The sequence below is a fragment of the Ictalurus furcatus genome, chromosome 18 (assembly GCF_023375685.1).
Source record: "Ictalurus furcatus strain D&B chromosome 18, Billie_1.0, whole genome shotgun sequence".
NCBI classification, from domain to species: domain Eukaryota; kingdom Metazoa; phylum Chordata; class Actinopteri; order Siluriformes; family Ictaluridae; genus Ictalurus; species Ictalurus furcatus.
In genome coordinates, this window is record NC_071272.1 from 20,386,646 (window position 1) to 20,402,876 (window position 16,231).

The 16,231-nt window shown below is 41.1% G+C and overlaps 1 protein-coding gene across 1 annotated transcript; it reads left to right on the forward strand.

Moving 5' to 3' along the window:
• Nucleotides 1–5,970: 5,970 nt before the first annotated feature.
• Nucleotides 5,971–12,194, forward strand: ccdc80l2 (coiled-coil domain containing 80 like 2). The gene is made up of 7 exons (XM_053649564.1): nt 5,971–8,295; nt 9,454–9,610; nt 10,235–10,368; nt 10,447–10,604; nt 10,717–10,820; nt 11,174–11,254; nt 11,360–12,194. Exons 1-7 carry the CDS (start codon nt 7,141–7,143, stop codon nt 11,653–11,655), a joined length of 2,085 nt encoding a protein of 694 aa, XP_053505539.1. The 5' UTR covers nt 5,971–7,140; the 3' UTR covers nt 11,656–12,194.
• Nucleotides 12,195–16,231: the final 4,037 nt, after the last annotated feature.

Below are 16,231 nucleotides of genomic sequence, written 5' to 3' on the forward strand. Positions count from 1 at the left end.
CTGCTAGGCGGAAGTTAAAAGAAAGGGGGGGGGGACGGGACAGTTTAGCCTCCGTGCTCGCGTTTTATTGGCTAATCCTCTTCCACGTCAGCGATAAACACCACCTTTACAGGTTTAGGTTTAAAAAGAGCGGGATTCAATCACTTGTTCATTTTCATTCATTCGTCTTCGTGGCGTTTTAAAGCAGAGGTGTGAGAATTTTGTCTGACAAAATGAGCTTCGTTTAGACTGAACCCAGGGTTTAGGGAGGGGGGGTTGGGGTTGTCATGTGAACCGCAGCAAAGTTTGGTTGCAGTCAAGAAAGAAAGAAAAAACTGGTCATGTACCAATTAGGGATGGGCGATATGGGCTTAAAACCATATCACGATATTTTCTGGTATTTATTGCGATAACGATATCAGTGACGATATAAATATAGTACCATTCACCACTGATTTTGGCTACAAGTGGCCGCTGCATGCAGTCTTGAGAGCCTCAGAAACACAAACACTGATCTAAACGTAAAAGTGATTTTCTGTAACCAAACCAGTTCCAGATTTTAGAGGTAGCTCCTCGTTTAGCGATGAACTCCTCCTCAGCTTCACGTCCGCCTTCCGCCGTACTCGTTTTCGCTCTGCACGTGAGCTGGGAACGGTCGCACACAGAAATACGTCATCGACTAGGCTTTATCGTTATTATCGCGGGAAGACTAATTATTATTGTGGGGTGCATGGGCGTAACCATGCATTCTTTGGGGTGGTCGTGTCCCCCAGAATGTTGAGGAAATACCAATCTGCCCCCCCCCCCCCCAATATACAGTACAAAATATTTTCTATATGTCCCCCTTTAACGAACCCTGCCAACGGATCTGTCTTTTCTTCATCTATTCTATTTATTTATGTCTATTCTTTTTCAATATATTTCCGTTTGTTAAGGAAAATAGGTGTGTGCCCCCCTCCAATTGTACACTTGGTTGCGCCCATAAGTTCGTTGATATATTTTAGCAGCTCAGTCTGTAAGAAATGGAGGCAGCAGCCAAGCATAGAAAAGTGCAGCAGAACATACGAGCTTTTTTTTCCAGACATTAAGTAACTAGATACCTAAATAGTAGGTAACCGTAGCTTAGTATAGAAGGCATCATACCATGGCTTGGTTTGTTCTTCAGAACGTCAATTAACTTTTGATATTTGCACACCCACGGAGTAGGCTAGGCTAACGTCAGTTCCAGTTTTTGACCATTAACGTTACACCCACTTGCAAATCCTCCCGCCGAGTTCGTTGTGAACCCTCACGTTGTGACAGACTGTTATAAATGCGAGTGAAAGTGAGGAAAGTTGCACAGCATTTCGTTCCTTTACACTACATTTGGGCTAAGGACAACTAAGTGATTTTACAGATATAAGGCTCAGCATAATGCTGAGATGTGCTAGCTTGGCAACGAGAGATATGGAACTAACGTCTGAGTTGTGGCCAAATTGTAGCTATCCATTCAGAACTAGTTATGGCAGTTTGTCTTTAGAATTAAGAAAAGAAAACTCTGGGAGTACCCTTTACATAGCTAACGTTTCAGGTTACCACTATATATTGTTGTACACTTTGTACACTTATTACATAGCAAGCGAAACAGCATGATGACATTAACATAATACATGACACCAGTTACACAAACAGAATATTCAGTTTATCAAATTAAAATGATCGTCTAAGTCAGTCATTGCTCTTCTGGGAAAATAATGGTACCCGGTCACAATACAGGCAGCACAGCATTGCTTGGAAGCATCCGTGGGGAAATTGTATTTACAACATATATAGTGTTGAATTTAGTTTCATAGGTAGCCATCGCTTCTGAGTTTGTTTAAAAGTCGTGATTGCATGTTTAAATGTTAGCGTGTGTGGTTTGCCTTCACACATCTTAGCTTGCCTCTACTTGGTGTGGTTGGTTTCATAGTAGGTTATGGAGCAGAGAATACATCCGCCCACAGGATGTCCACAGCACCCTACAATTTCCCCATGCCGTGGGAGCTTCTATCACTCAGAAATCACGTGAATTCAAATGGTAACTGTAATCCTAAAACTGTTCTAAATATGAGAATTTTCAGTATCAAACTTTGGATGTTTGTGGGGACCATGGTTACGCCCTTGGTGGGGAGAATTTCTACCGGTACATCACAAATGATAAGATATCGCCCGTCGCTAATACCAATACTCAGTTATACCGCGATATAACAATACACAATGTTGGTATCATGAAGTATGCATTTCAATTTCAAACAAAACAAACAAAAAAAAAACATGGTGGTTAGCACGTTCGCCTCACACCTCCAGGGTTGGGGGTTCGATCCCAGCGCGGCTCTGTGTGTACGGAGTTTGCATGTTCTCCCCGTGCTGCGGGGGTTTCATCTGGGAACTCCGGTTTCCTCAGCCAGTCCAAAGACATCCGTTGTAGACTGACTGGCATGTCAAAAGTGTCCGTAGTGTATGAATGGGTGTGTGTATGTGTGTGTGATTGTGCCCTGCAATGGATTGGCATCCCACCTTGTGCCTGATGCTCCCTGGGATAGGCTCCAGGTTCCCCACGACCCTGTAGGATAATCAGTTTAGAAAATGAATGGATGGATATTAAAAATAGTAGCACTGTACTGTAGCTGGCCCTATTTTAGACCTGTTGTCAAGAGCTGAGACACAAAAAATGACCAGCAGGAGGAGCTGATTCACCAAGAGTGTCTAACAGACATACTCAAACCTTTCCCTTCTTAAGGTCAGCTTCCCCCTGCAAACCCAAACAAAAACAACATTGTTAATACTCAATCTACTCCAGTATACATACAGGTCAAGTCACCATATTTGCCCAGGGCTTTTACTGCCTAATATACCACATCATGTATGGTTGATTGCTTGAATGTGCATTATTTTTCGTATTTAACAGCACATGTTCCAACCGTAACATGCATAATAGGTTAATATCAATGCCCTCATTGTAATACCTTGTTGTGATTGTTTCTTCACTAACAGCTCATACACAGGGACGTTCCACATAACCTAAGACTAATAATAAACACATTTATTATTATTATTATTATTATTATTATTGTTTAACAAAATCAAATCATAAATAAACAATAAATAATGAATAACACATAACAGATTGTGCGGTTATATGAAAGAAAAAAAAAAAATTCCCCCCCTCCGCCCCCTGACCTCCCTCCAGGGGTAAGTTTTTTTTTTTCATATAACCGCTCAGTCTGTTATGTGTTATTCCTTATTTATTAACTGCCCTATACGTAATAATGAAATAAAATCTTATTAAATAAAGGTGCAGTACAGCACAACTGACAACCCTGAAGAAGAAGAACCAATAGTCTAGCTCTCTTACTGTATGTGCGTGTGTGTGTGTGTGTGTGTGTATGTGTGCAAGTCAGGACAACACTGCAGCGCTGTCCTGTGTCTCACAGCTATGTGGTTTGAAACAAAACCCAGACTCTACCGGTCTGTGGTCCTTGCTACAGCACTCAGTTGCCTGTGAACCTCTTTTGTTTTTGTGCATGTTTTGTAATCGTGTGTGCAATGTTTTTGGGCATTTGTTAGGTTAGTTAGTTAAGTTAGATCGCTCCTTTTCATTGACTTCTAGTAGTCATTTGTATATTATATTATATTGACCTGAAGCCTTTATCAATTGCTTCTTCTTTCTTTCTGCCTTTTAATAACTTGTGTACGTCAGATTTTTGTGTTGGTGAATAAAGTACTAGAATAAAGGTCTCCACACCATTTTATGCTACGACAACAACTCTAGGCTGATTGATATTAACATTTGTTGCAAATGTGCATTGTGAGATTGATTTTTCTCAGCTCAGAGAGAACGCCGCATGCCGGCTGCATGCAGACTCGCGCTGCTTTGTTTAATGGATTCCATTTGTGGAATGTGGAGGCACCGTGGCTGTTAGCCATTCGCTTTGGAAAAAGACACGCATGTCTCTAATCGCTTGAGCTTCTGTCTTCTAAACTGAGGTAACTCTAAAGGTTGTAGGTTCCCACTCTTTAATCCGGCGTCAGTTGGTCACGTCGTTATTGTGTTGGCTTTCAGCTGGACAGATCGTTATGTCTTAGCTAGGCAAATAAATTTTGGTGCACTTTTTCGTCGTTCAAATCTGAGGACTGCCAGAAAGCACTTAAGCGAAACTCTTTAACCATAAACTGCTCAGGTTTGGATGATAATAATTCACCATTCCTTGTCAATGACGTGTTTAGACGTCTCTTAGTATAAGTATCTGCTCGGTATCGTTAATCAATCATTGCTAATGTCTGGCAATTAAGGCAACCGGCAACAATTGTTCACTTGCTTAAAAGTGTATAGAGAATACTGTTTGAACTATTTTAGCTCCGACAGTCTGACCGGGAGTTTAAACCTACGGCCTTCCAAGTGGTCCTAGGGGTTCTTTTAATGATATAATAGCGGTGCAAATTTCTACAATTGAATGGCTTTGATGCCAATCTCTGTAATGTTTGCCTTATAACAAGTCATTTCTTCATTTTAAGCTCACCGTTAACTTGAGAATAGCATCATGGTGCAGGGGGTAGTGCTGCCACACCAACACTCCTGGGACCCTGGTGTTATCCTGAGCTTGGGTTACTGTCTATGCGGAGTTTCTATGCATGAGCTCCACGTGTCTATGAGGGTTTACTCTGGGTTCTCTGGCTTCCTTCCAACTCAGAAAAACATGCCAGTAGGTGTGAATGAGTGTGTGAGTGGTGCGTCCCAGCCAGGGCGCACTCTGCCAAATGCCATTCCTGCCTCCTAAGTCACTGTTCCTGGGATAAGGTCCAGCTCCAGCACAACCCTGACCCGAATAAAGCACTTACTAAAGATGAATGAATGAACGGAATCATAAAAGGGTGGATTTTTTTTGTTTTGTTTTGTTTTGTTTTACACCAGAAATCGACCCTGGCTACAAAAAAAAAAGTTTGAAGTTGAGAAGCCCTTCGCTTAAAACAATGCTGCAATCAAAAGTGAAAGCGAATAGAGGAAACGAAGCTGCGGCACTTAATTGTGCAAGTCTAAAATTTCATCTAGGATGTGAAAATGCTGAAGTAGTTTTTTTTTTTTTTCTCCTGAGAGATGGCTTTATTTGAAGGTAACAGAGATGAGGGGAAAAAATCATTCATCATTCCACACCCAAACCTCTAGTTTAAGAACCCTGATTAAAAAGTGTAAAAAAAAATAAATAAATAAAAATTGAAACTAAACGATTTTACCGCAAAAAAAAAAAAATGATCACAACATATTTTACAATGGTTCCTACTACAGCTACCTCTGTCCTAGATTTATTACTACTGTGGTCATTATGTCATCTCTCAATTAATAATAATTGAAAACATGGAATATTTGAATGTGTGTGTGGGTGTGTGTGTGCCCTGCAATGGGTCGGCACCCGTCCAGGGTGTCTTCTGCCTTGTGCCTCGAGCTCCTTGGGTTAGGCTCCAGGCTCCCCGCGACCCTGTGTAGGATAAGCGGTACAGAAAATGGATGGATGTTTGAAATATTTGATAAGAGTACTAATTATAACGTGATGGCCACTATTTATTATGTATGGATGGTATGATGACTAGCCCTGTGATGGATTGGCACCCTGTCCAGGGTGTACCCCGCCTTGTGCGCCATGCTCCCTGGGATAGGCTCCAGGTTTCCCCGTGACCCTGAAAAAAAAGGATAAGAAGATGGATGGCTGGATGGATGGGTATGATGACTATGCAACTTCCATCCATCCATCCATCCATCCATCCATCTTCAACCGCTTACTCCTTTTCAGGGTCACGGGGAACCAGGAGCCTATCCCAGGGAGCATCGGGCACAAGGCGGGGTACACCCTGGACAGGGTGCCAGTCCATCGCAGGGCACACATTCACACACCCATTCATACACTACGGACACTTTAGACACGCCAATCAGCCTACCGTGCATGTCTTTGGACTGGGGGAGGAAACCGGAGTGACTATGCAACTTTTAAAAATATATTACAAATTGCATATGCCGCACATATACTATATGTATATATACATATAACTGTGGTGTGGTCTTGTTCATTTATGATTTTATTTGACTCTCTTTTTTTTTTAATCACATTTGTTTAAATAAGGTTGAGAGTTGTTGATAACGTCCAATATTGTGCCCGATGCTCCCTGGGATAGGCTCCACCCTGAAAAGGATAAAGCGGTATAGAAGATGGATGGATGGAACTATAATACAGTTCCATAATGGTGTTGTGTCCATGTCAGAATTGGCCATCCAACTACACTACCCATAACACCACGTGGCCTACAAACATGGCCGTCAAAGACTCCAATTCTTACCTATATAAGGACTCTCAGTGCACTCACCCAACTGCAAAGTATACACACTTATGTTACTATACCAGTTGTTGCCAAGTCTTGTTATCTAGACATATTCTCTCTGTCATATCATACACTATATATACTGTTGTGCTCATAAAATTTACATACCACTTGCAGAATCTACAAAATGTTAATAATATTTTTTTAAGTAAGAGGGATCATTAGAGGGGGCTACTGTGGATCAGGTGGTACAGCGGGTTGTCCACTAATCGTAGGGTTGGCGGTTCGATTCCTGGCCCACGTGACTCCACATGCCGAAGTGTCCTTGGGCACGACACTGAACCCCGAGTTGCTCCCGATGGCAAGTTAGCGCCTTGTACGGCAGCTCTGCTACTATTGGTGTGTGTGTGAATGGGTGAATGAGACACAGTGTAAAGCGCTTTGTAGAACCTCTAAAGTTAAAAAAGCACTATATAAGTGCAGACCATTTACCATCATTAAAATTTAGATTCTTATTTAAAGCTATTTCACATGACAGATTTTTACATATAGTCCACAAACCACAATAATAAAATAAATTTGCGCAAAAGAACCAGTTCAAAAGTTTACATACGCTTGGTTCTGGGTACAAATGCATGAGCATCGGGTTTCGCACACACACAAGCCCATTACCCCACACACACACTGAGCACTTTCTGCACATGCCACACGGCTTTGAAATTCCAAGAGAGTCTTAATGCGAAGCAGAGGCATCATTTTTCTGCCCTGCCTCCTCGGCTCCAGCTGCAGAGCGAAGCCATGTTTTGAGTGACAGTGTGATTGCACTTCTGAGAAATGCATCGTGTGGGGATAGTGTTGGTGGGGCTTGTCTTGTCAAGCTGCAGCACAGCGTTGTCAGCACGAACAGGCAAGAACAGACAGCGCTCAAAGACAAGGGATGAACTTGTGGGCCCCCGGGAACATGCTGGAGCAGAGGAAGCTGGAGTACGAGAACCCGGAGGATCTTCGGAGACTGACTTCTTGGCCGACTTTGCAGGGAAAAAGCGTTTATGGGTGATCACCGCCCCATCATACAGTGATAACTACTTACTCATGATGGAGAAACAGATCCAGGAATCTGAAGGGCTGAAGTGTCGATTAGCAGAGAGAGACACCCTCATTGTCACCATTATTCAGAATGCAATGATGGAAGGCAAAATCCAGCACACAACCATGGAGGGACAGGCCACCGAGCAAGCACTGGATTCAGACATGGTGACAAAACTGCTTCATTACCTGGAGCTAGAACACCAGACCTTCTCCATGTTGATCCTGAAGAAGAACCTGAAGGTTGGTGAGAGGTTTCCTTACCCAGTCCGTGTGGAGGCTGTTTTGGAGGTTATCGATAACCTCCCTGCACGCAAGCTGGAGAGAGTTGCAAGGAAAGGGTCACTTCAGAGATGCAAGATCACCAAGAAGAGGTTAGTAGTGAAACAGAACGGTGGTAAGAAGAGACTCAGCACTCAGAAACAGAGAAACGTTACGTCCATCTTTCCTCCACAGCGACAAACTCTGGACCGAAAGGCAGCCATCAGAAGCAAGATTCAGGATATTCTCAGCGGACGATCCAGATTCGTCATCCGTAAAACCCTGGTGAGTCCGGGCGGTGGCAAGACGATCTCCACTCCCAAACCTGGGGCGAATAAAGTTTTGAAGCTCAAGCTTGACAGTCGAACAGAAAGCACTGAAGATGCAGGAGAGAAAACAGCAGCGAAAGTGGAGAACAAATATGACGATAAAGGGAATGGGCGAACGAGTTCGATCACAGGGGTTAAAGGAGCGCAAACGGACGACTCGTCCAAACAGAAAGGCAAAGGAAAGAAGGATAAGGAGAAGAATAAGAAAAAGGGGAAAAGAGGAGGGAAGAAGTCACAACGAGAGGCGGACGGTAAAGAAAAAACAGCTCTCAAAGAGTTTATGGAAAAGCTCAAGGGCCAGAGAAGACTTCTTGTAAGTTCATCGCTGTGTGCGCTTGTTTAAAAGCATAGCTATCGCATCTGTTCGTAGGCTTTCGTTCATTCTGATTTACTGCTCGAATAGTTTTCATGTTTTGTTTTTAACAACTAGTCTGAACAAGTCATACTTCTGAACTGATCCACATGGGCAACCCCCCCCCCCCCCCACCCAAAAAAAAATAACTAGAATATACTGTAGCTCCAGCCATGCAGTAATAAACCAACAAAACTGACGCAGTGGTAACATTTGTTAACCTACGATACTTTTTGGATGTTTGCGACATTTGAATTTGGTCGCAAAGTCATGGACTCGGATGCTGATAAAGTTGAACACACCGCTGTCCGAACGGCCTCTAAGCACATCTATCAGCGGTGTCCTTCATCTCTCTACAGCATGAATTCCTCCCAGTGCAGAATTTTGATAAACATTTGGATTGAAGAGTACTCGAAGAGGGAAAAATCCCTTTTAATGTGTTTAAACACATGAATCAAACACATGACATTTACACAATCAGTTTTTAGACACTTTACATATTGTGTTTCAGATTTTTTTTTTTTGTGAATTATGTTCAGAATGTGATTTTTTTCACGGGTTTCGTATGATTTATATGTTGATTTGTTCACGTGTAGTGCGTTATTTTGAGATGTGATATTTTTCACCTTATTAATTTACCTTCAAGTGTAAATGGTCGGGGTTGTTTTTTTGTTTTTTTCATTTTCAGATGCATTATTTTCACACGAATCATTTTTTTCCCACACGTTAATGTTTCACATGTACTGTAGTGCATGTGTTTTTATTTTCAGATGAGTTCGTGCCCCCCCCCCCACCCACACACACACAAATATGCGTATTTTACTTTCATATATCGATGTTTGACTTGTAGGGCATGTGGTTTCATTTTTCCTTTTGACATGTGTACAATTTCAGGGCATAACGTTTTAAAATGCACTTTCATATATAATCACATATGAAATCTATGGATTTGTTCAATAACGGATAATCCACAACGAAATCTTTACGCGGGTAGCTAGCTAATTTGGTAATATTTCATTGCTTCGCCACATGCACATGTGGCTGTCCGTTAAAATGTGACTGTGGACCACTCTTATGTGCAATACACTAATATTCTTATCATCTATAACTTCCACACAGGTCATTTCTTCCCCCAGTGAGGTCTCGAGTCAGTATCTCCAACAGAGAGATGATAATGAGCTGCACAGTTGTGACTTGGCTTTACGGAAAATTACAGTGCTGTCCATCCTGGGCTCAGAGCAAAGCCCCAACCTGCGACTGCAACACTATCAACAAGGTAGCAGCGGTCTACTTCATTTCTATTCTTTGTAGCCGCACGCACTGAACGTCCATGTCACAACCCAAATAATGTGACATGTCACAATGTGACATGTCACAATGTGACATTCTTTTTGAACTTCCTCAAGGGGCGAATGTAGCACATTGCTGTGGTTAGGTAATTCACTAACTTAGCTAATGTTAACTTAGCTAAATTATTTTATTGTATTAATACCACAGTGTTGTTGAATAAGTGGCAGTGGTGGCTTAGCGGTCAAGGTTACAATCTGGGTTACTGATTGGAAGGTCGGGGGTTCAAGCCCAAGGCCCTTAACCTTCTCTGCTCCAGGGGTGCTGTATCATGGCTGACCCTGTGCTCTGACCCCAACAAAGAAATGAATTTCACTGTGCTGTAATGTATAAGTGGTCAATAATGACTCATGAAGATTCTGATCAGCGATAGCTCTGACTGTAATATAGCTGCAAATCACAGGTTTATATTAATCAGTCCCTTCAGGATTTCAGGATTTTGCAAGCATTGAGAAAGGGCACAGACTTGTGTGAGGCAAGGACAATGCCCATCCTTAGCACTGAATATCAGAAATGATACATTTTCAAACACAGATGTGTAACTTTTTAACAGATGGAGATCCTCGACTCGCCTTGCTGCCAGACAACATCAAAAATCCTGACCTGATCAGTCAAATCCGCAAAGAGTACGGACTTGTATCTAAGGAATTCTGCATGACGGTGACGGACTATGACCTGAGACCTAATGTAAGGGGAATTTCTATTATTTATCTTCATCAGGACTTGTGTTTCCAGAGGTATGAGATGGTGCTTTTGTGATTTCAGCTTGGAATGGTGTTCGATTCACCAACAGACCCATCCGCTATTATAAATTACATCGACACCTTCCAGTCTCGTTGGTTGGAGAAAGCAGAGGAGAAGGATACTCCCTCAGCCTGTTCTCCATCTGAGGCTAATAATCAGGCAGAGAACTCTTTGCTCAGGTAGACAAACAGGAACTGATGGTTTAATATGAATAGCATATGTCAAGAGTTATCTTCAGATCTGAGACGGTTCACATCCTTGTGTGTATTTTGTATCTCACGTGCATTTCAGGTTTATGTCCAATAGAAGACTTCTGATCATCTCTGCTCCCTCTGAGGATGACTATTCCTTTCATCAGCAGATTCAAGCTCTTAATGGACAGGAGTGTAACATGGGTAGGAATCAGTGTTAGAATTACGGGGGGGGTAATTCTTGGACACATAGCCTTGGGCTGGAGGTTCTCATCAGTTCGTTAAGCTCAATACCAGGCGTCATTCAAATTTTTACTGTTATTTTACTGTAAACCTGCTCCACTGCTCCAACTGCCAAATCACTTAAAATATGTTTACAAAGTGTAAAATCTTGTAAATTTACAGCCATTTTTACAGTGTAATCAGATTGAGATTTTGGGAAAACAAAATGGGTCGATGTGAGTTTCGCCTGGATTCTCCAATTTGAGACTATGGAAAAGGACCCAAACCCAAACTATGGAAAAGGACCCAAACCCTTCCGTATTCTTACTCTGCAGGGATCCGTCACTTTGCTTTGCTGAAACTTGTAGGCAAAGGGCAAGAGGCTTCAGGGACTGTTGAGCTATTTCCACTGAATGGTAGGTTTCATAAATACATTTACCAGTGCTATAATTGAATGTGATTGAATGATTGGGGGAAAAAAAAATAAATAAAAAATCACCAGCCTGTCTCCCATCCTGCAGGCAAAAGTCAGACTGAAAAAGAGCTACTGTCACCAGAAGTTGTGAGGAATCTGAGAGACCAGCTGAAGATCACCACGGACTACTTCAGCATGCTGGTGGTGGGGAAGGACGGAGAGGTCAAAGCATGGTTTCCAACAGCAATGTGGTCCTTGTCGAATGTCTATGACTTGGTCGACTCCATGGAGTTACGTCAGCAGGAACAGAAGCTTCAGCAAACCCTTGGTATTCACTGTCCCGAAGACAGGGGTGGTACTTACCATGGATATACACGAGAGACAGAGGACAGCTATCTGTAACATCAATCAGAGGACTGACGGTACAAGCACATTCAAGAACATGCGAATCAGAGACGTTCGCTGACATCATGAGGAAATGCTAGGTAGCAAGTAGAATATTAGGAAAGTCCATTTGATTTTTGTATGTACAGTACATATCCATTGCAACATTGAAAGTTATTGCTTATTTCCAATTTATTATAGGCTGAATTATTTGAAAAAGCCAGTATAAAAATCAGTTTTTTATGTTTTTTATCTCTAAAACTATTCTACCTGAAAATCATGTCAAGTAGAACTGTTATATGCTGCTATCACAATATATATTGTATGTGTACCAAACAACTACTGTGTTGGAAATTTGTATTTGGTCTCATCTCAGAAAACCACTTATAACATCCAGTTAGATGGTTCATATACAGTTCCCTCCACTAACAGTGTCCGCCTCTATTGGCGCCATTGGTAAATATGAGCAAAGAAGGCTGTGAAAAATGGTCTTTATTGTTTAACCTTTTGATCTTTTGTTTAAAAAAAAATTCACAAGAATACTCTGCTCTCACGGATTTTTTTTTTGGTACACCTGGGTGACTAGGAACAGGAAATTGTTCAACTATGACTTCCTGTTTCATAGGGGTATAAATATGAAGATAACACATAGGCTAAATTCCAGTAGTCATTCATAACAAAGTCACAAGAATATAGCTGTGATGTGCGACAAAATGTTGTCTATAAGAAAATAGCACAAGCATAGAAAATGCCCATTTCCACCATCAGGGCAATAATTAAGAAGTTCCAGTCAACTGGAAATGTTATGAATCAACCTGGAATTGGACGTGTGTCTATATCGTCTCAACGCACTGCGAACAGGATGGTTCGAGCGGCCAAAAAATCTCCAAGGACCACAGCTGGAGAATTGCTGAATCAACTTTAATACACTGAAAAAGACACACTATTAGCATCACGTATATATATATATATATATATATATATATATATATATATATATTCAATTGGTTTCACTCTGCCCACGTTTTACATTATCTCTTACATTCTTTTGAATGTCCATGGAATAAAATAAAATATCCGATGCCACGAGTGTACCTTCTGCTATCATTTACACATTTGAATGGCCATGTAATACGAAGCAGTGTGATAACATGAAATAAAAAATGACCTTATATGGCCATTGGCATTGTTTCGACTCAGGACAGCTGGCATTTGCTGCTATTGTCAAGCAACTGTTTGATGCCATACACGACAGCGCTTCACCTTCATGCGAGAGGCAGGAATTTGGCCAAAAGTTGCTACAAGCCTTTTATAATCTTCCCAGTCACACAGACCTTATAGAGCACCACATCGAGACTCCTCCAGCTGTGGTGGCATGCAGCCACCCCTACCGGCTACCTGAACACAAAAAAATGTGCTTTGGAATGAACTCTACTGTAGGCAATGCTCGATGCTTGATCGGTTAGGCATGGCTTGCTTTATTTGCCACTGGATTTCACAAAGGAGCATTGACAGATTCCCTTGACTCCAATATCCTGAATAAAAGGCCTTTTCCACTCTGTTTGGGTTACACCAATTTGTCACTCTTCTGTTTGGTTTGTTTGGAGCCCTGCACAGGGAATATGCTGCTGCTTATTTAGACGGCATTATCATTTATAGTAATGAATGTCAGCACCATTTACAACATCCTTGAGATGGGCGGTACTCACGGCAAATACAAATAAGTCTGCAATTGGATGGGTGGAAGTTCGGTATCTGGGCATCCACTTGGGCCATGGGTAGGTGCTTCCCCAACCCGATACGACAACAGTGATTGGAGCCTGCCCAAGACCTAAGAACAAAAATGAGGAGAGGCAGTTCTTAGGGCTGGCTGGCTATTATCGCAGGTTTATACCAAATTTTTCGGCCGTTACCAGCCTGCTGACTGACCTCACTAAAAAAGATCTTGTCCAGTGAACGGAGCCAAGTGAGCGGATTTTTTTTCCAGGTAAAAGCGGTTTTGTGTGGGTGCAAGCTGTAATGTGGGGGCCTTTCTGTCCCACATGGTGGAGGGGGAAGAGATCCTGTGCTGTACATCAGCCGGAAGCACTCAGTGAAGAAGAGTAAGTACAGGAGTAGTGTAAAGAAGTAGTGTCTGGAATTGAGAGCAAAATCCTACTCAATCATGTGGAAATATTTGACATTTTGTGTTCAAATATGTATAGCTAACGTTGTAAGAACCTCAGAACCCCTTCAGACTTTTTCTCCTTTATTCTTTATTCCTCACTCTTACAAATACTTTCACTGATGTTACTGAATGATTCATAGTAGTTACTGAATAATATGTTTTAAAACCATGGTTCTCAAAGTTGGGTATGGGTACTGCCAGGTGTCTGTGAAAGGTATCCAGGGGCTCTGGGATTTTATGTGAATTTTCTTCCAGTGATGGAAACCACTACCCACCATGATCAAAGTTATTATTCCTATAAGCAATGTAAACTGGAATCTAATGACAATATTATTCAAACTGCGTTCTACGGGCGGAAAGTTCAGAAATAATAATAACAATAAGAACAAAACACTTTATTATATAATGTGTCTAATATTTTGAACAGTTTGTTTGTAAAATAAATCTGTACTGATTTTATTTTCTACATTTAAAAGTGATCCCTTGCTATAAAAAAAAAATTAAAAAAAAAAACGTTTGAGAACTGGCCATTTTAAAATGAATATGGAATAATAATGATAATGAGTCTTTATTGGTCACATGTACATTACAGCACAGTGAAATTCTTTTCTTCACATACCCCAGCCTGTCAGGAAGCTGGGGTCAGAGCACAGGGTCAGCCATGATACAGCGCCCCCTGGAGCAGAGAGGGTTAAGGGCCTTGCTCAAGGGCCTAACAGTGGCAGCTTGGCAGTGCTGGGGCTTCTTGAACCCCCGACCTTCCGATCAGTAACCCAGAGCCTTAAATGCTAAGCCACCACTGCCCTAAATAAAGGGGTTAAAGGTGAAATATGGAGGAACTAACAAGCATTATAGTAGAATGTGGTCATTTTGATGAAGTACTTCTAAAATCAAGCTCAACAGCAAGATCTTCCAAGTGTTCATTAAAGATACTTAGAGGCATACTTCAACCTAAAATTACACACGTGTAATAGCAGAGAACAAGCAAACAAATGCATGGCCTGTATTTCTGTATTTGAATATAATAATTGTATTTTATGGCACTTTATATCATTTAATTGAGAACAATTACCTGTCGATGTATTTGATCTGAACTCCCATCTTACAATGAGATTTTCAGCCTATTTTTTTTAATGAACTTGTGAAATGAAAAGTGAAAAAAAAAATAAAAACCCCTCACTTTTAAAAGAAAATGAAAGATTTTAGCAGTAGTTGTGGGTTAGCGTAAACAATTCTTGTCACCTAGGGGTAATGTGGTGCTATCTGTTGTGGAAACTTCCCCATATTCATTGTTTCTTTTACTGAAATGTGTGTATATTCGGGGAACTGAGACGTGTGTTTTGGTTTCATTGTAGAATCAGCATTAATCTGATGTTCAACCAACTCCCAGAGAACACCTTTCTACCTCTTTGTGTGACATCTTTCTACCAAAATGCTTTTTAGAATGAATGAACGTGCAAAGATTTTCAGGAAGTTATGAATGCAGCATAGATAACTGTGCAAATGATATTGTAGTGGCATTACAGTCACAGATATGTAGCGCAATCGAATTCCTCTTAATCCACAGCAAATTGCCAACAGTTACGATTTTAAATTTATTAAAGAACAACGCTTATAGTTACGTTTAATATTGTGGAACGTCCGTGAGACAAATTAGTATCTGTTATCACTTATGTTATAGCAGCTATAAACATCCATTCAGTCACCAACCTCTCTTTTTCTTCCTCTGAAGTTAGTGAGCAACTGTAAAGCTTAAACTCCTCTGTCCTGAAGACCTTCCCATGGGAGAACACTAAAAAGTACAGCTTTACCTCAGACTGTCACAAACCACTGACACTGGAGACTCATTCCTATGGCAAATAAACCTAACCTCACAGAAAACGTCACCATATCAACAGGTGTACACTTTTCTTTGGTACGGTCATGGAAAAAAGAAAGTACACCCTCCTTCAATTCTACATTTTTATTTATCAGGGCATAAATGACAGTTGTGTGGTCCTCAACATCTTCTATAAGCAAACAAATAACTTCAGATGACAAAAAAAAAACAACAGATTTCAATATCCAGTCCTATTTTAACACAGAAAATAAACCAACATTCAGAAATCAGGTGTGAAAATATAAGTACGCCCTATAATTTAGTAACATGTAGAACCACCTTCAGCAGTAATAGCTTGAAGAAAACATTTTGACATTTTGTAAGTCACATGATGTAGCTCTTGGGGTTTTTTTTTTAATATATATATATATCTCTGAGCATTAAATGGCTGACCTTGGACTGAATGTGCTGGGACGCCAGCTCCTGGGAAAATCTGCAACTGTCATGAAGTAAACGATCTTTCTCATCGTAGAGTAGTGAATTTCAATTTGTTTGGAGATGGCCTTATAACCCTTCCTAGATTGATAAGCAGTAGCAATTGCTTCTCT